The sequence below is a fragment of the Pholcus phalangioides genome, unplaced genomic scaffold, assembly GCF_987345545.1.
Source record: "Pholcus phalangioides strain wild (caught in Gottingen) unplaced genomic scaffold, Ppha-v1.0 ptg000017l_1, whole genome shotgun sequence".
NCBI classification, from domain to species: domain Eukaryota; kingdom Metazoa; phylum Arthropoda; class Arachnida; order Araneae; family Pholcidae; genus Pholcus; species Pholcus phalangioides.
In genome coordinates, this window is record NW_028301610.1 from 29,159,558 (window position 1) to 29,180,000 (window position 20,443).

Consider the following 20,443-nt stretch of genomic DNA (forward strand, 5'->3'; position numbering starts at 1 on the left):
GGAAAAATTTACATCGACTTCCATCTTTTTCGATTTACGTCATTAATCTTGAAACGAATTGCTTACGTGTAAATCGGGGGTGTGGCTCTATATGTGAAAAACATTCCAGTGCGGCCGTTCATAATCGTCTGTAAACTGTAGGTCCCGGTCTAATTATTAGCCCTTATGTGCAGAAAAGGATCGTTGTGTGTGTGATCAAAATGAAAATGATAAATGTTTACATTGCTGCTAGTGTCGGCCAACATGCCTTTTTATTTCAGAGATGCCATTGACGCGTTATAACGCGTCAAATACCCGGAATTTCGGAAAAGGACGCGTAAAAATTTTGTTCACGCGCCCTCCGGGACGCGTTCTTTCCTAGTTCTAAGAAGAAAAAAGTAGAGAGAAAAACCTCCCCAACTCTTTTTCCCTTTCTTTTTTTTTCTTTTTACCGTGTATCATGATCGCGCGACCTTGAAAAACTGATTTTACTACTTTGTACTATATTGATATACAGACGGGTTGTTGAAAAATAAGATGAAGGACCGAAGTTGAAAAATAAGATGAGCTTCCCTGAATGAGGGGCCGTGCACAGAAGTTTCAATTTTCGGATTTTTTATTACCCTGCAGATTTTCTCCCTTCCGGTTATATACGGGAAATTACGGTACTTTCGCGGCTATCGGCCGGCATTGAAAGACCGCGTCTATACGGCGTAAATTCGTCTTGTTCCTACAATATTGCGAATGCGCGTTTTTTTTTTTTTAATCGTAAATGATTGGAATGCCCGTTCAAATTGTAAAACCTTCCCGATATCGTGGAAAAAAACCGAATCTGTAAAAACTCGACCTTGAATATCCACAGTTTTGTCATCTAGCTGCTATGCGGTAGTCACCGTTTCGCATCGCTAAAATCATGTGTGTAAGCAGAATCGGCTTTTGGAGGAGTACAAGGATCTAATTCTTCACAGACAGTATATAAGAAATTTTATTTTATTCCAATATTTTTAATTTTTGATCTCCGGAGGGGGGGGGGTGGAAGGAAGAGGCCCCTTATAACCTCCCCCAAATTTTGCTTTTGGTGGGTGAAAATCCGTGTTTGGAACTTGCGATTGTGCAATGGTAATCGGCTAAAAATGTGATTTTCTAAAGATTTCAAATTTTGAGTTGGCTATTCCTTTGAAAAAACTTCTGGTTGCCACGGCGATCACACAGACCTACAACACAAATATGCATACATTGAACTTCAAATTCACGCATTACCAGTTTGGAGGATAGATGCAGGGCCGCAACTGGGAGGGGTAGGGACAGGCGGGCCTAGTGTCCTGGACTAGAGGAAAGGGCACCAAATTCACCCTTTATAACTGCGTCTTTTCTACATTACATGGGTGTGACAAAATGTGTGCTTGCCCCGTTTGAGAAAGTATCTAGTTACCGCGCTAGATAGATGGCACCACCTACTGAACACAAAACACGCCAAATCCTGGGCACACACACATAAGCACACTGTTAAGTTTCTCCCACACAAATCTGATGTAGCTCCCATATTCAGGTGTAAAAATAGGTGGCAGTTAAATGGCGACAGATCAGAATGGTGGAACATCAGGGAAGGAAAATAAAATCATTTTACCAGAAAAACCAAAGTATGAATAGGGAATCAGATGTGTCTGAAAGAGAAAGAGAGAATTGAATTTGTTTTACATTTTTGATCAGAAGACATTGAAAGTGCTAAGATTTTTTTAACAAAATGTAAAACCAATCAGAAGGAAATTTATAGATTGATTTATTAGTAAATATATAAATCAGTGTCTCCAACTGTTAATTGAAGTGGATCCTGCTTATAACGTTTTTCAAAAAGCCGTCATAAAAAACATCGTAAATAGGAAAACACTTTAAACGGGAAATTGTAATGAGAATTACTTATTGCTAGGGCCACGAAAATAATTTGTACTAAGTGAAAAAATGTTCTAAATGGGAGAATCGTTATAAGCAGGATCAACTGTACATTTGTTTTAGATTTATTACATGTGCGGAATTCCATACTTTAAATTCTCGGTGCTAATGAGCTTCTTTGCAAGTTTTTCCTACTAGATAGGACAATAAAAGTAAATGAACCTTTGGATAGAACATGATTTTAGAAATGAGAATTACTTGATTTACAGATACCTTCTCTTACCCAGAACATGACCCACCGCTCAGTCTCAACGAAGAAATATAAGCAGGTGATCAAAGACCTGGGGCATGTTGGAAGAAAATTCATAGAGATACCAGTAATTATTGGGGGACATAATTTTCTTCAAGATAAATGTTTTTTTCAGTGGGACCCACTTTCACTCAAAAAGGACCCAGATTTTTCTATTAACAGGTAAATTAAAGTCCAGTGGCATCTCTGATTATATTATAGAAGTACCGACTAAGATTTCCGAATTCCCGACATTCTGAAGCCATCATGCACGAGCAATCGTATTTCTCGAGAATTCTCGGAAAAATTATCCGAAATCACATATTTACAGTGAAATCTCGTTTACACGACTATCTCGGTTTATACGACGTTTTTTCGGCCTCGATTACTCTATTTATACTTTTTAAAGTTAAAATATTTCATTTGTGTGCCACACAACTTCAATTACACGACGTTTTCATGACACAAATCCCAAATTTTATAATTAATTGATTAATATTATATTGATTAATATTATATTTATTATTATTATCTTTATATTATTATAATAATAATCCTTGTTAACGTAAAAGGTTTGGAAATCTTTGCGTTAACCTCTTTATGATCACGGGCATAATATTACGTGCAAACACCAATAAATTCGAACGTTTTTTTTTGTTTTTTTTTTAAATATATGACATCCATATTTTTATGGGCATCTTTTTATCAGCCACCTCGTTGGGCATTTTGCCTGTTGTGGCGTTGTATTTGTATTTGTATCTGTTTCCTTTCCTTTCTCTTCTCCATCATGAAGCTTTATAGTAACCCTTGCTTTTTCTTTTCCTCCATCCACTTCTGATTTTTTTCCCACACATACAATGTTTCTTTCTATAATGTAAAATCGAAAGAGAACTCTAAAAAACAAAAAACTCTCTTATCTACCTTATCTATTATATTCCCCCCCCCCTCCCCGGCTTTTTCAAACATGCGGTTAGGTTAACTAACAAAGTCACTATATTTATCACCGATTCATCAAATAGAGGTAATCCAAATTTCTTGCCAAAATCTTGTACTCGAAGTGGTTAAAAGGTGAATTGGCAGTCGTTTCTGTGTACCCGACACTCGTGGCGGCAGCCCTGGCACCAGATCGGAAATTCAATTGCAGTTTGGCCAGGCTCTGAAAATCTCAAATAATTTCGTATTTTTCCTGTTGCAGATCAAATTAAATCTACACAGTATGAAATTTGATTTTCTCTGATTTTCCCACAGCTATCAAATTTGAACCATTTTTTCATTTTTCTTATTTTAACCATTCCTAATTCAGAAGACTGAACAAAGAAAAAAAAGAGTGTCTTATCTTTTTGTGTAATTTAAATTCAAAATTACTTTATAATCATGTTAAGTATTTATTTTTGGTATTGCATTGTCACTTTAAACATTACATGCTATGAATATGTGTATTTTCAATGGAAATTTGTGTATTGAAAAACAATTTTTGAGGTTTTTGATGGACGATTTTTTATGCAACTGTTTAAACCGTCCAAAACTGACATGTATCAAAAACCTGCCAACCCTATCTGAAATATTTTATTAATATGAATTATTTGAAACTAATATCCCAGTTTTATAATGACTATGATACATAAAATGCATATATTTTTTACCATTTCAGGCTCATATGGTTGCAGCATTTGAACAATCTTTGTCCAATATGACTGGTCGACTGCAACACTTAACAGCTAGTGCTGAACAAAAAGTAAGTTATTTAAGAAACCAAAGCTACAGCTGTGTAAGAAAAAATTTACATTCGATATACTGTAAAACCTATCATAATGGACACTTTATGTAATATTACTTGCTTGCTTGCCTGGTATGCATGAGGGCCTGCGTTCGAGTCCCAGCGGAGACATGATGACTTTTCTTTCTGAGTTCACGTCAGCATAATATCCGGAAAATAACTGTTTCCTTGGTATGTCGGGCTGAGAAAAAGCCATCTATCTCTCTCTAAACTGTCCCATCCGGGGGCCATTTCCTGAAGTTAAGAGAGGCTACTAATGCCTCTACTTCAGCGCCTCACGCCACAGTGCGTGAAATAAGGAAGGCAGGGTCATGTCTCCAGTGGTGTAGATGGTAGCATGCTTTCCCGGTATGCAAGAGGGCCTGGGTTCGAGTCCCAGTGGAGACGTGATGACTTTTCTTTCCGAGTTCACCTCAGCATAATATCTGGAAAATAACTGTTTCCTTGATTTCAAAATATTGTTGTAAAACATTTATTTTTTATTTAATAAATAAAAATTAATTATAATTTAAAAATCACTAAGAAGCCAATTTTCTCAAAAAAATTTGTCATTTTTATAGGTTTTTGTTGAGGTTCTTGTTAAAACTAATAAAGATTTAAAAAAATTTCTGTGCTCTGCGAGATAATATAAGAATTTGAATTATATGGTTCAAATTTTTCAATTACTTATTTTTTTTGTCAATATTTATCATTCTTGTACTTTTGTTTTTCATAGGATTCTGAACTGATGGAACTCAGGAAAACAATTGAAGCATTGAAAAAGCAGAGCGCTGAAGCTGGTCTGACTAAAATGGCTTTGCAGTCTATGCAAGCTGTAGAGAAAAGTATGGGTGCTCCTAACTTAGTTCGTCGTCACACTTTTAACACTACTAAGGATTCTGGTGAGACATGCAACCAAACTAACAGTAAAACTGCTGCATGAATTCACTGCACAGCTTTTTTTTGCAAGCAAGCTGCATGCCTGTCTATCTCTCTTACCAACTGTCAATCACAGTGCATGGAGAATCTGTTCATAACTTTCAAGTTAACCATTATTGTCAACATGTTTGTCACTGAAAAAAAGAAATGTATGCCCTTAGATATTATAAAAACTGAATCTAGCATAGGTAAAATTCAATTCAAATTCAACACTCAGTTAAAAAATATTTAACCCTATGTACTAGATACACTATCAAGAATAAACTTTATCCTTCAGTGTGCTTGCCAGGACTGTATTGTATATTTCAAATATGTCATAAATATGTAAAGGCCTTCATAAAAATCTGTCAAGTTTTAAGGCAGTTTTTTTATTGGTTTTTAGTGAGAAAAAATATTTGCTAACTTACTGTATTTCCTAGTAAACCTAAAAATCAAGAAATTAATTAAATTTTCATACTTTCATTTTAATGAAATAAAATTAAATGAAATTTTATTATAATCTGCTATAAACCACCAGATATGAAAATGTTCCAATAAATGGCACTAAAAAGAATAAAGGTAAACATGTGTGTAGAGGGTCTGTCTAAAATTTAAATTTTATGCATCATGATAGGAAAATATTTAATAATGAGATCTCTAATCATTTTATTCACACAAACCTTAAAAAATATATGCAAGTTATCAAATCACAAATATAATTTCTTTGAGGTGTACAGGTATATAGCGTGCATGTTTTCATGTATTAAAATCATGGCATCATTGCTGTTAAGGTACATGTCTCTCTTGGTCTTCTGCAACTTGTGTTCTCTGTGTAATATTCTGTTATATCAAATTGTATTCATTTTTGTAACATGTTTGGTTCTAGCATGAATATCAAACTTGAATGCCTATTGTTCAGCTTTTTAGAGAAAAAGTGTGAAAGTAAAATTTAACTACAAAAGAAATGTCAGTTAATGTGTGAGAAATATTAAAAACATGCAGTAAGTCACAAATTGAATATGGATATTTATTAGATTTTTAATTTATTTAGTTTTAAAATTATGATTTGTTTGTGCAGCTCTTCATGATCATCGAATTTCAAGACAGTTTTCAACAGATTCAGTATCAAGCGTGAACTCGTTGTCTAGTGCATGCAGTGGTAATAGTGGGCAGTCAGGAGATCCTATAAACAAGAAAAAGAAAAAAAAAGGATGGGTAAATTGAACATATATTATAATCTTTTGCACATTGTTTAATAATATCAATAATTTTATATTATTTTTTGATAATATACTGTACCTAGAAAATCTAAAACAGTGATTCATAAATTCTTATACAGACTATCTTTTTAGGGGGGTCTTCAAACATCTTGTGTTGTATTTAAAATTTTCCTCTTTTATACTTATTATTAGTGTTTATTGTTTTCTTCATGACAAAAAGAGTATTGTCAAAAGTGACTATATATAAGTGGTTTATACACCTCTCATTCAATGTTGTGAGGAATATCAAACTGAAATCTGAGGTAGGGGAGAGCAAAGGGATCATGTAAAATATATTCATTGTAACTAAGAGATTAATAACCCCTCAGGGACAGGCTTAAATATTTTGAAGCCTGGTGCAAAAACAGATTTGCTGCCCTTTAAAATAGTTTTCCCAATCCCCAGTAACCATGAACACCCTGGTGCATGCCAGGTTTACATGGGCACCCAAGAATGAATATAAAATAACTATTTCATGGTCATAAAAAAAATATTTGACAATAAATTTTTGGACAATAGTGTTCACTGCCCACCAAAAAAAATGCAATTGAGTCGCCCCCCCCCCTCCCCAGGCACTTAAAGGTTAGAAAGGAAAGCTAGAGAACCAATTATCAAATTTAAAAAAATTAGGAACCCTTCTGCTCCAGCACCCGGTGCACTAGAACCACCTGCATTCTTCTCTTGTCTTTTTGGGGGGAGGGTTTTGTGAAAACCCTATGCAAAAGGGTTCGATGCTTGAATTTTAGAGGTCTTGAACAGAATTATAGGCTATTTGCTTTGTTAAAACGTTTTAGTCAAAATGTAATCAAAGTATTTTTGTCCCATTTTGTGGCCCTAAAATTTAGTGGCCCATTGTAGCCGTACCCTTTGCACCTGCTTAAGTCCGGCCCTGGAACCATTATTCTAACACATATGTGCATCTCTAATATTTACTTAGAGAAAGTCAAGTTTTCAAGTCGGCTCAGTTTTTTTTTATTCATTCATTTCACATAAAATGGCTCAGTTTTCTGAAAGATAAAGAGAGTTACATTGGGAAAAGTTATTTTGAAATTGGCATAAATTCATAAGGGTTTGAATGACTAATTCTGATGGTGTTTGATACAGAAAATCAGCTCACAACATGGCTTTTTTATGTTACCAGTGCATCCACATCCACTAAACCATCTGTAAGCTGGGTTACTCATTAGCTGAGGTATCACTGCATTAAAAAAAAAAAAAGTTTTAGGGAGGAAGTATAGAAGTTTGTGTGTGTGAACTAAACAGCATCTTACCCCGGATTCAAAAAATGGTATCCTGTCGGATTAATCAATATCTCAAATAGAACTAGAAATATGTAAGTAATAGCAGTCAACCTCCATTCATTGAAGTGAGTTTATGGTTACTGAGAAGTTTTTTGCTGTTTGCAGTTGCAATTAATTAAGATTGGTACATTCATCAAAATGAGTTGCTTTAATTTTAAGATGGTGCATAAGTTGAGCAATAGTGATGAAATTACTGAAACATAAACACTATGAACACCTTCATCGAATGAAGAAAATAACATTTCGTTTTCAGAGAACTTGTTTTTAGTCCTATTAAAACAGTACTTGTTCACAGCTATAAATGACTGTTTTGGGAAAACAGAGTCATTCAGTTAACCTGAGTTGAACCATGCATAAACAGTGATTCTGCATTCATCAAAATGAAAGACATACGTTGTATGAAAAAAGTATAAATTTTTATTTCAAAGTTCTTAAGTGTAACACTATAACCATTGATTTTTCTGTTCATTGCTATTGAAATAACCATCCATCTGTTGAACATCTTTGGTCTAACGAGAAACAAAAGTGATTTCTCATGCCATTTTAAGAGTGAATAGTTGTGCCAATTGTTCTTCTAGCCCACTCAAAGACAGCCCAGAGAAGTGTGTTAACCCATTTTATTTTCATTTTCCAATTTTCTTCTAGGTGTTTTTTACGAAGATACATGACATACATAGACAACAAAAGTCAAAATGCCCAATGAGTTGTCTGAGGAAAAAATAAATAAATAAAAAATACCCGTTTGAAAAAGATGCCCATAACAAATAGAGATGTCATATATTTCTAAGGCCGGTATTACACTATAAAAGTTTGATAAAAGTCCTATTATAAAACTTTTATAGTGTAATAACGGCCTGAGATACAGCAACCCAATTAAAAGTACAATTATAAAAGATAAAAATTGCTTTATGGTTGTTCTATCTAGGTATGGATAGCTTCTCGATTTACCCCAATATATTTATTGTATTTCTTTTTAAACAAGTCTATTGTGTCAGAATCCACTATCCTCGGAGGTAGGCTATTTTTTGCAACTCTATTAGACAAAAATTCCCTGCAACACCAGAAACTGGAGTTGTCCCTTACCAATCGATACTGGTGTCCACTTGTCAAAGCAATCAATTGATGGCATATTAATAATTCATGGTCCATGCTATCCATCCCTTTTGAAAATTTTGAACCCTTCAATCATGTCCCCTGACATGTCCATTCTTTCAATGAAAACATATTGAAGAAATAGTTTACAAAGTATCCTTAAAAATATGGTTGAAATCACTGATTATTAAAATATTGACTGACCTTAAATATGACTATTCTATGACTATATTTATTGATTCACACATATAATAAAAGTATGTACTTGTTTATATTTCCTAGCTGAGAAGTTCCTTCAGTAAAGCTTTTTCAAGAAGCAAGAAAAATAAAAATGGATCTGTCTCTGATGTTGAGGATCTGAGGCATTTGCAGTCAGATTCTTCAACGCCGAACTCACCTCTTTTGGGCAGTGCAATGCACACGAATGGAAGTTGTGGACAGCCCACATTGAAACAATCTCACTCTTCTTCAGCGTTAGTATTTTAGTTACTTCTCATTACAAAATCTTAAAAAAAAGTTTCATTTACTTTCTGTACCAAAATATTGAAACTTGTCTATTTCACACTATTTTAATAATATAACATCAAGTAAGCTTTGCGTTTTAACAAGAGATTGCATGATCTGTCAAGAGAAAATTATTAGTGGACATCATGCCCAAACCTACTTCACACCAAACACCAACTCTGGCCATATCGCTATATTGCAGTTTACTGTCATTAATGAAATGGGTTGGAAATTAAGGCGCTGTCTATTGGTGGTCGCCTCAAGTTCATAGGGAAAATACCTTATCTATATTCTCCCTCGGGTTCGAACCCAGGACCGTGACAGCAACCTTCACATTGGTGGACAAGCATCTTACCACCACGCCACTCAGTGCCCCATGCCCAAACCAGGATGTTATCTTTTTTTCTTTAAACTTCAGTATTTTAATATTGAGCCCAAGTGGTGTGGCAGTAAGTTGCTCACCTACCACCATGCAGTTTGCCATCAGGTCCCAGGTTTGATCCGGTGGAAGAATATAGATATGATATTTTCCCTAACGAGCTTGAGGCAAACATTCAGAAATGGTGCCTTCATTTTTAACCCAACTCTATAACGGCAGATAAGTTGCATTGTAGCGATGTGGCCGGAGTTGGTGTGTGGTGAAGTAGTATTTAAATATTAGATGTTGCATAACTTTAATCATATTTTATGAGAATCTAGTTCTTAAATTCATATTGTATTGTATTTTTACCATATTTCTACAGATTTTTTTACTTCAACAGGTAAATGGATAAGTGATTTTAGTATCCCTGTATTGATTTCACCCTTTTACCTATCAAAAACATTTCTATTGCATGTTTCCTTGAATACACTCTGTTTAGTATAATATTCATTGTGCACTGGCATTGTAAAACAAAAAAAATCCATTCTTTTATGACCAAAACTGACAGAGTTATAGCTAGTCTAAATTGAAACACCTTTTTCCTGATAAAAGGAGAGGGGACACAAAATATCTCAGATGAATATTTTTGAATAATTCATCAAGAGCACCTTTAACAACTAATGTTATGTTACTGAATAAAATAGAAACAAAATTGTACTGGTTATTACATGTAAGTTTTTTTTAGACCCACATAGCTAGGCTGAATGATTTATTTTCTGACAAGAAATTTGTGTAAAATTCACAAAATTAAATGTTCCATAATGCGGTTAATTTTAGTCAAGAGTGAAAGGATTATTTATTTATTTATTTATTTATTTTTATTTTATTTATTTTTTTTGTGGTTAACATCAGTGTTTGAATAATATTATAATAAATATGACGCTGGGACCATATCGTCGGCATTCAGGCAGAAGTAGTTCAGGCCATAAATCATCAAGTCAAAAATTGTAGTTTTGAGTTTAAATTTACACTTTAAAGTGTAATGTTACTTTACTTTTAAGTCATTATGAAAAATAGTAAAAATTATTTTACAGATTTCTTCTACAGTAGGTTTACTGATGTTTAGATAACTAGTTTGTCATGAAACAATTACAGTAAAACTTTGATTAACCATCACCATCTGGACCAGGGCTGTGACAGATAACCAAATAGATGGATAACAGAAATCTCTTAATACACGCGTGTGTACAGTAATGTGATTTCACTACGGGCTTGGGACAAAAATGAAAATAAAATCGTTTAAAAGTGAATAATGCATACATATTGTATTCAATTTTACAAAACGATCAATATAAACTTCAATATAAGAATAGTAATGTACAGAACTGTATTGTAATACTATAAACCTACATTACAGTACTTCAAAATAATCTGTCATCTTCTGTGTCTTTGAAGCTCGAGTTTTCTGCATGGCAATGTTCCATATCTTACGCAGAAGTAGAATCTGTGTTGCATTTGCCTCCTCTTGCATTTCAAACCGGTTGGTGCATTTTGATAACATTGTTTCTGCTTCTGAGTGGCTAGTTGTATGTTTTTGGTTAAGAACTTATCCTTCATTATCATCAGTTTTTCGTCTTCAATAGTCGCACTAAAAACAATTTCATCATCGTTCAAAATTTCAAAGCTTCCATTCATTTTGTCCCATTCCAACCAATCTGTTACTTCTTCTGTTAATGTTTTCACTTTTTGGTCCTACATTGTTGCACACAATTTCATCAGTTATAGAAGCAGAGTTGAGTATAATAATAAAAAATTAATATAATAATATAAATCACCAAGTGTCCTTATAATGACTTTGGCACATCAGCAGTAAATCTTCTGTGTTCAAGCAAAAGTTACTATGTCCAGTTTTCAGATTTTGTAAATTTAAACTTTTGAGTCATTTTGAAAAGCAGTAAAAAATATTTTAAAGATTTCTAACTCCTACAGTAGGTACAATTATAGAAGTCTACTAAAAGGTTTTTGGTGGACTTAACGACTTTTGCTTGAACACCCACGAAATCTGCTAAAATCACTAAGAAGACTTGGTGATTTCTGCCTGATGATAAAAGTGCCTAAAGGACTTTCATTAGTGAGCTTTACCAGGCTGTTTAACACTAATTCGAGATTACGCTGGGGTAATTATCTCAGAATCACAATTTTTAGACTTGGTGACTTTTGCCTAAATGCAGACATTATGAAAATTTAAATCTCTCAAATTTTTGAGAAATTGTTTTTTGACTTTAACAGCTTCTGGGATGTCTGACAACATTTGAAACATTTTCATAATTGGAAGCTTCCCTGAATACTAACAGTTAACCAAGACTGAAGTTGATATTGTGAATATATATATATATATAGCTCACACAAATAAAGCTATGATATTAAACTGTTTCGCTCCAGTTTATATGACAAGGATGAAGATGAGAATGCACCTGAAGTAGTCAAGGAGTTGAAGAAGCAACTGCGAGAAAAAGACATGATTCTCACTGATATTCGATTAGATGCTCTTAGCTCAGCACATCAACTTGAGAATTTAAAAGAAACTGTCAATAAAATGAGAGTAAGTAAGAGAGCATTTAAAAAAAAGTATTTTAAGTGATTTTATTCTAATTGTTTACAAATTTTGATTATTTTAGTCTTCATGATATTTGTTTGATTAAATGCTCTACCAACAGTAACACTTATCTTTTAACATAGAATGAGATGATGAGCTTGAAGCATGATAATGATAGGTTGCAGCGGCTTGTTTCAACAAAATCACTAACGTCATCGCAAAGCTCTCTGCCAATGTTAAATAGTTTGGAAAATTTGGAAAAACGTCTGAGTGCATCTGAGCAAACTAGTTCTACTATTGGTAAGTGTTGTAATGTTGATAACATATCAAAATTACATTCATGCATTGTTTAGTTTTATAACCGTATCATTGATCATATCACTATTCATTTTATCCAGGGATCTGTCTGTTTTCTAAATTGTGATAGGATATTGTTTAAGGTTAGCCAAAGCTCAATTTTTTTTATTGTTCTAAATTTTAAAAGTTCACAAGTTATGCTATTGATCTTTATTATTTATTGCTCATACAAGGATGTGTTCTTGAAACTTTATTTGATTGCAATCAAGTAATTTTGTTATTTGCAAATACAATGAAGCTCTCATGTAATATCGTCTATAAGAATAATCTCATATATAATGGTATTGCTCTTCGCAGAGCTGGAACTAGAGGGGAGGACAAAGGGGGGGCATGGTACATGGTACATCCGACTTCAACCCAGGCCTGTCAAAGGATGACTTACTGCCTGCTACCCCCGAGGGGGTGGGTTAAAGTGGAAAAAGGCTTCCTAACAAAGGGGGCAACTGTCCCGGGCAGCATACTTAATACTACAGCATACTTAAGAGGGTAGCAAATTTTAGAGAAGAACAAAAATACTGTTACAAAATTATCAAATTTTACAGTGGCTTTTTGTCCCCCCACCCCCGGCAAAAATCATAGTTACATCCCTGGGTATTTGGCCTAGGAAATTTCCCATAAGGTTAATGTTAATGTGTGCATTAAGTTAGATTCCATGGATAACAATTTTTTTCACCTGTTCCTTAAAAATCTTTACATTCCACCTTACTAAATTATGGTTTTGTGCAATGTATGAAACTGGGTAATTGGAAACTCCAGAACCTGGGGGGTAAGGTCACTTGAACCCTCCAAAAAAATTATGGTGGGGACAGGGAGAGCCTTCCTGATAATTTATTATTATACAATTCATCCTATGGCCCCTTCCTACCTTTGTGCATCCTTGAATCCTGTATACATGGGATGTTTGGAAACCCTGAGCGCCCTCAATATTTTTTACAAATCCCCACTTCTGGTGGTCATCCATTAGGGTGTTTTTCTTTTAGAATCAGGGAGTTTCTACGTCTTACTAGTCGAGAAATAATTATTAGGGTCTATCAAGAGAAGATTATTTTTTAAGAAAAATTGCTTCTGCACATAATGAATCATCTTTCATCATCTACAGATAATGAAAGATGTACATAATGCTATGTTTAAACATAAAATAAATATTTTTTTACCTTTTATATATATTATATTTATATTTTTCATGAACATATGTGCCCCAAAGCAGAATGTTCATTGCATTGTTCTGTAATGAACTTTGAGCTGACTAAAATTATTCTGTATTCCCATAATAGTGTTTTCTGTACATAAGAGTTCTTTTCCCTTTTTTATTAAAATTCTTCTTGATATTGTCTTGTGAAGTGTCATAGTTTTTTGTATATTTTGCTTCGCGCTGGGTATATATGCATAAATAGTCTATATCTACTGTAATTTATACATTATATTGACTTCTTTATTCGTCTCGATTTCTAATTTTTTCCAGGTGATTTCTATATTTCGGAGTCAAGAATGGATCCAGATGGGAAACTAGTTACTGTATCTGTGTACCTGGGTAGCCATGGAGATAGCAATTTATACAAACAAAAGTCTATGGTAATTTTTTTTTCATCATTATTTTTATCATTTTTTTAATTGATTAAATTAAAGTTAAGTTTTCTAATGAAACTTAATATGCATAAGTAATGTACAGCAATAGCCCGAAGATATGCAATAGGTAGGACTGGCAATAACCATATAGGTCTGGGTACAATGTTGCATACAAATACATGTAAATATAAGTTGTTTGATGGTAAAAATGTGGTGAAAAACATCTGTATTTTTGTGAAAATTGCAAAAGACAGCAGTTACCCTTAGATATCTTAGCAGTTACCCTGTGATTACCGTATATACTCGTGTATAAGCCGTCACTTCAAGACCACCAAAACCACAATAAATTGAAAACCCGTGTATAAGCCAACCCCCAAAAAACCGTGCATTTCAGAGAAAAAAATTCTTATATTTTCATGCAAAATGAATAGCTTACGGAAATTTACAATAGAAAATTATTCAAACTTTTTAATCCGTTTCTTCTATGTCTCCAAGCTCATGGTAATCCATCAGATCATCGTAGGGGGTGCGGCATCTTCGTTTTTATCTTCATCTGGGCTGTCATCGCCATTATCACTTTCAAAGAGGATATCTTCAGTTTTGTCCATCGCATTGCTGATGCAACACTTTTTGAAGGATCGGATGATAATTTCGGTGGAAACAGAATTCCACTCCTCATGTACCCATTAGCACAATAGGCCAATGTCAGGTTTCTTCAAGGCACCACTTTTTGTAGTTTTTTACCATTGGAACTCATCCATTCGATCCACAAATTCTTCAAATATTCTTTGAAAGGCTTGTTGATGCTCACATCTAAAGGCTGTACAATAGGGTGGGTCGAAAAAAACGAAATTTTTATTTTCAAATCGCTATAGTGCGGAAAAGTTGCCTCCTTTAATAAGAAGAAAAACGACGTAAAAATTTTTTTAATCGGTTGATATCTTCCGGTCGCGCATCGAACTTGAAGTTTATGGAAATTGATGAAATCGCGAGCATTTTTCGTAAATTTTTTAATATTAGATAAAATTCTATGATCGACACTCAAAAGTTTGTTACGCTTATTTTATGGTTCAATAAAGTAAAATAAATTAAAGCATCATTAATATTTTAATGTTTATTGGTCGCGCAGCGTGTTCGAAAAACAGGAATTTACCAAATTTTTGCTGGTTTCATTGTGCAGCTTTTCGTTCGTTTTGTCAGAATAAAACGATCCAGAATTCATCACTTGGAGGTGGCTGCACGTCGAGTTCCACCCACACGCAGCCCAATCGACCATCCAAACTAGGTGTGTGCAATTCACACTATATTTGAAAAATAGTTATTACAATTGACTAGAATTCGGTGGTCTGACCTTTGGAAGAAATCAAGCATGACTGATTTTGATAATAGCGTAGATCTGTGATGTAGCTATCTCTATCTCCATGTCACATCCTTTAGTTGAGGTCTCTGTAATAATTTAGGCATATCCCTCAACTGTCTGAGTCTGACTGGATCACGTGTGAACTGCACGTGGAAAGACCACTACAGTGAATCGTGGATCTACTCCATTTCAATGAAACTCCTCTCCGTCATATTTTTTCCGCATATAGATGGTGCAATGAATGAACGTCAGGACTGCCATCGGTCTTATCCTGCTGCCGAGATCTCTTCCAGCCCAGCTTCGTTACGGAGTCTGGAACAAAATATGTGCACCTGACAATCTGAGCCGTATTTATTGTTGTGCGGGAATGTTTAGTGCTGTCATCTAAATTTGAAATTATGAGCGAAGTGAAATGGTTGAATATTTGTACTGTTGTAGACCTGTTGCTCTCTATGGCAAGATTTTTTAACAGGGGAATCGGCTCGCATTCGCGCCTCGAAGTCGGGAACCACAGATATAGATGGTGCATCTACAGGGCCAAAATCTTTTTCTGGGCCCATTTGATAACAGCTTACTGAATGTGAAAGCTCTCGGTGTTGGAGTATGAATCTGTAGATTGTTGGTTTCTAGAAGTAGACAGAAAGATGCTGAGAAAAGACGAGTAGTACTGTATTTATTAGGCATATCCAAAACAAAAAAGCCAGGAAATTTTCCAGGGGATTTGTAAATTTGAGATCCTGGTCGTCTGTCACATTCTAGATAGCTAAATGCGGCCAATAGAGTGCTAAGGTTATAGGAATACTTAAGTTAGCCAAATCCTTTTGAGAACCAGAAGTTCTCTTCATCTTGAAATCGCACGTGCCTCTATGGTTCCACATGAAAAAGAACAAGTATTTCAATGATGAACTAAACATGTTTTTCCAGCAGTTCAAAAATTGTATTTATTTGATGAGAGAGACTTACTTAAAGTTGTTGATCCAGTAGTTGAACCCAATGCGTTCTTTGGACAGCCTGAAAATTTACTGTTGGCTATGATTGTTGATGACATTCGAGAGAACTTGGATATAGAAGAACTTTAACCCTTTTTATACCCAGACGGTACTTTGAAGTACCAGGGTAAACAAATTTGTTTCGAATTAACTAATTGTTTCAAAAACATTGTTTATATGTTTTTTTAGTTTCTCTTCAATTAGAACTAAAATTGCCTACCAAATAATTTACATGATGACTATTTGTTATTGCCATCACATTTATGCTTTTATTTTAATATATTACAATTTTCCTTTTATTCTATTTTTCTCAATGTCGGATATAAAGGGTAAAAGCAAGACAACTCGCCTCTAAAGGAAAAAACATAAGACACTTCGTGCTATGTAAGAATAACTTTAAAGCTTCCGAATACACTGGAATTATTAACCGGAATACTTGCCTCTTGTATCCTTCTATCCTTCCCCCAATGCTACGGGAAGTATGTGATGATATTATATCATTCATCAATTTCGACACTAACCACATCAGAGGCATCGAAAGGTTTATCCGAAGGACTCAGACAGTCGAGAGATGCATCAAACTTGTTACCGAAGCCTGAACTAAAGTATATAGACATGAGAAGCTTAAGTGTACATGAGATCTACGCTATTATCAAGATCAGTTATGACTGATTTCTCCAAAAAGTCATATTTTGAACGTGTTAATTTCGATGACTAGTTTTGAGATATATAATGTAAATTATACGCACACGCCTATTTTGGATGGTTGATTGGGTTGCGTGAGGGTGGAACTCGACGTGCAGCCACCTCCTTGTGATGAATTCTGGGTCGTTTTGCTGTAAAAAAATGGGCGAAAAGCTGCACAATGAAACTTGCAAAAATTTGGTAAATTCCTGTTTTTCGAACACGCTGCGCAACCAATAAACACTGGTATATTAATGATGCTTTAATTTATTTTATTTTATTGAACCATAAAATAAGCGTAACAAACTTTTGCGTGTCAATCATAAAATTTTATCTAATATTAAAAAATTTAACAAAAATAGTGCCGGACTCGTGATGCGAGGATCCGGGTTCGAACCCCACAGTGGTGGTCGGCTGAAGTTGGTTTTCTGTGGTTCCCAACTTCAAGGCGCAAATGCGAGCCGATCTCCCCGTTAAAAAGTCTCGCCACTGAGAGCAACAGTCCTACAACGGTAAATCATTCAACCATAACACTTCACTCATACTTAGAAAAACTGGGGACAGATGACAGCACTACACATAACAAGCATTAGACAGAAACAAACTTTACGTCAGGTTGCACTACACGCACACGCACATTCCCGCATGTACCGATTCGTTGGGGGGTTCCGCGGGGGGGGGGGGATGCATGTGTGGTGTAGCAGTAGTAGGTAGGGCCTCCAAAAAATGGCTCGGGGATCCATGATGTTCTTAAGTCAGCCACCTCGTTGGGCAATTTGCCTGTTGTGGCGTTGTATTTGTATTTGTTAGATTTCTTCAATTTCCATAAACTTCAAGTTCAATGCGCGACCGGAAGATATCAACCGATTTAAAAAAAATTTTACGTCGTTTTTCTTCTTATTAAAGGAGGCAACTTTTCCGCACTATAGTGATTTGAAAATAAAAATTTCGTTTTTTTTTACCCACCCTACTGTACAATCGACGTTAGCCCACCTGGTATCAAAGCCAATGATGTTTTCGATTTCTTTGCCTCGACTTTTACATTCTGTTCTGTGGGGTTTGAACATATCCCATACCAATAATACGGTTTCTCGAACACTGCTACAAAAATGACTACTGATTGCGGGGGTCAATATTTTCTCATGAAAAACTGACCCGAGTATAAGCCGATCCCTCCTACTTGGGGAACGAATTTTTTCATAAAAAAACTCGGCTTATACACTAGTATATACGGTATGTTTGAATTTTTAAGTAATGCACATTTGTCAAAGAAAATCATGTAAGTCTTTGTGTAAGTCAGAGTATTGCTGAATATATCATTTGTGGAATTTGGCCAATTTTTTTTTTTCAAGAAAAAATAGTTTTGATTGACTTTACACACATTAAAATATGTTTCCAAGTTTTATCAACATATCTTAAACATTTATGTTTTTGATCTGTTTGATTTTCTATTTTGATCTATAAATGATGATTTTAGTTATAGAAATGAGTGTTTGTTTATGATTTCAATACGCTTATTGTTTTGAAAGTTCTAAGTTACTAGAAATGATGGAACAATTAATGACAATTAGGCCTATAATAAACTTTTAAACTGTGTAGACAAAATTTAATTATTTTCACTAAAGGGTGAAAAGTTTTGCATTTTGAAAGCTCATTCAGGAAAGCATTTTGGGATGTGGATTATTGTTTGTTTCAGAAATAACTCATAACCTATCCATGAATTTAGAACAGATGTGCTTTTTAAATGCCTCACAGTTTTTGTATTCACAAAATGGATCACATATTTCATCTCCTTGATCACTTTTGATGCAGAATCTCATGTATGTAGCATACTTTTTCTTTGAATAACCAAGACTTGCCAAGATATTCAATATCCATATAAATACATTGTTGTAGCAGCTAGAATAATTATCAATAAAAATTCATTCTAAACAATGTTTATACGGTTTGAAAACTTGCAAGTCTTGATATTTCATAAAAGCTGTTGATAAGGCGTTCTCATCTAATCTGTAAAATTTAGAATGTTTTTCATTTATATAACTTTAAAAATTTTTTTTTCATTGTTGCAGCAATCTGAGGTTCTTATAGGTACTATTTGCATCAATTCAAAGACACAGTGGGTCTTATTGGATAATCTTGTTAAAAGAACATTCAAGGTAAATAATTTTAATTTATTTTTTAATTATCCATTTTTAGGAATAATTCCAGGTTGTGGTGTCAAAAGACATATTTTCTAACAGGGTTGTGAATAAATCAAATAGCTAACTTTCAGTTGTCATAAATTTCACCGTAATAGACACATTTAAAAGGAAACATAATATTTACGATGTAAAAAAGTCCACACATAGCAGGCAAAATGCCCAACAAGGTAGTTGAAAAAAGATACCCATGAAAAATATGGATATCATAATGGCAACCATATTTTTATGGGCAGCATATATTATATGCATTTTTCTTTTTCAAATTTTTTTAGTTCTTTTATTATTCTCTTTACTATCATTTTTGCTTTTTGGGTTGCTATATTAAGGTGTAATAGGCATCCATATATATGTTGTTATTGGTTTTTTCCCATAATTTTTTTTTTACTTTTCCAGCCACCTTGTTGGGTAATTTGTCTTTCATTGCCTTAGAGTTGATGTTTGTATAATTATTCGAATACAATACTCTCACAAATCTAGCACAAAACAGACTAGGGTTGTGCCAGATAACCAAAATTGCTGGATTACTGGAAGATTGTTGAGGCATCATTTAAATAACACAAACTTCTCAGCACTGACATATTTTCTTTTTCTATTATTGAAGGAAGCTCGCCTAAAAGCACCGGATTACTGGATGAACGAGACTAGAGCATAGCTGGATTTATTTAGAGTCTACCGTTTTTAATTTTTAAGAATAGTAAAGAAGTACTACTGTAAGGCCAGCATACTATAAAAGTTTTGCAAAAGCTCATCAATAAAACTTGAAAAATGCAACGAATAAGCCTATCGGTTACATTCGCTCTTATGTAACCAATACACTTATTGATTGCATTTTTCAAGTTTTATGAAATAACTTTTATAGTGTAATCCTGGCTTTAGATAAAAAGTTTATAAAAACGAAAACTGATACAGTTAAATCTCGATATAATGATACTCTACAGACCAAGAAAAAAATTTTGTTGTAGAGGGATTATCACATTCCATCGAGGCAGCAGAGAGTTTAACATTAGAATATACACATTTCCAAACAAGATTTGAAAACCATGCTCGAATTTCCAAACTATTTTTTCATCTTTTAGTTATATAGGATATCACAATGGATTTTGATTTCAAGTGAAATTTTGAATAATTCTCTATTTATTCTCTTCTATAGGAGTATGTGCTGCAAGTTGATCCTGTATCAAACTTAGGTTTAACTGCAGAGTCAGTTATCTGTTATCATGTTGGGGAAGTTATTCGATCAAAAGGTAACATCGAAGTCTTAAATAAAAAAACAAAAATTAACTACATAGAACCAATCTCAATTGCGAATAAATAAAATTATAGCATGAAAGCATTCAAGAA

General features: G+C 34.1%; 2 protein-coding genes across 9 annotated transcripts in view; one reads left to right on the forward strand and one right to left on the reverse strand.

The window, feature by feature from the left end:
- Positions 1-20,443, forward strand: part of LOC149072716 (uncharacterized) — a 456,665-nt gene that overhangs the window by 421,445 nt on the left and 14,777 nt on the right. For 6 of the 8 annotated variants that reach the window (XM_089247007.1, XM_089247004.1, XM_089247005.1 and 3 more), the window contains 9 exons: positions 3,810-3,893; positions 4,651-4,816; positions 5,911-6,047; positions 8,767-8,957; positions 11,792-11,951; positions 12,089-12,245; positions 13,765-13,874; positions 18,971-19,057; positions 20,253-20,346. In XM_089247007.1, coding sequence (XP_089103133.1) covers positions 3,810-3,893; positions 4,651-4,816; positions 5,911-6,047; positions 8,767-8,957; positions 11,792-11,951; positions 12,089-12,245; positions 13,765-13,874; positions 18,971-19,057; positions 20,253-20,346 — 1,186 coding nt within the window. The remainder of the gene's footprint in view (positions 1-3,809; positions 3,894-4,650; positions 4,817-5,910; positions 6,048-8,766; positions 8,958-11,791; positions 11,952-12,088; positions 12,246-13,764; positions 13,875-18,970; positions 19,058-20,252; positions 20,347-20,443) is intronic. The other 2 variants (XM_089247006.1, XM_089247011.1) reach the window with 1 other exon arrangement.
- LOC149072869 (sulfotransferase 1E1-like) overlaps positions 5,901-20,443 on the reverse strand; it is an 80,895-nt gene continuing 66,352 nt past the window's right edge. The window contains exon 8 of the mRNA XM_089247021.1: positions 5,901-6,015. Within this exon, the coding sequence (XP_089103147.1) occupies positions 6,006-6,015 (10 nt within the window). The 3' untranslated portion in view covers positions 5,901-6,005. The remainder of the gene's footprint in view (positions 6,016-20,443) is intronic.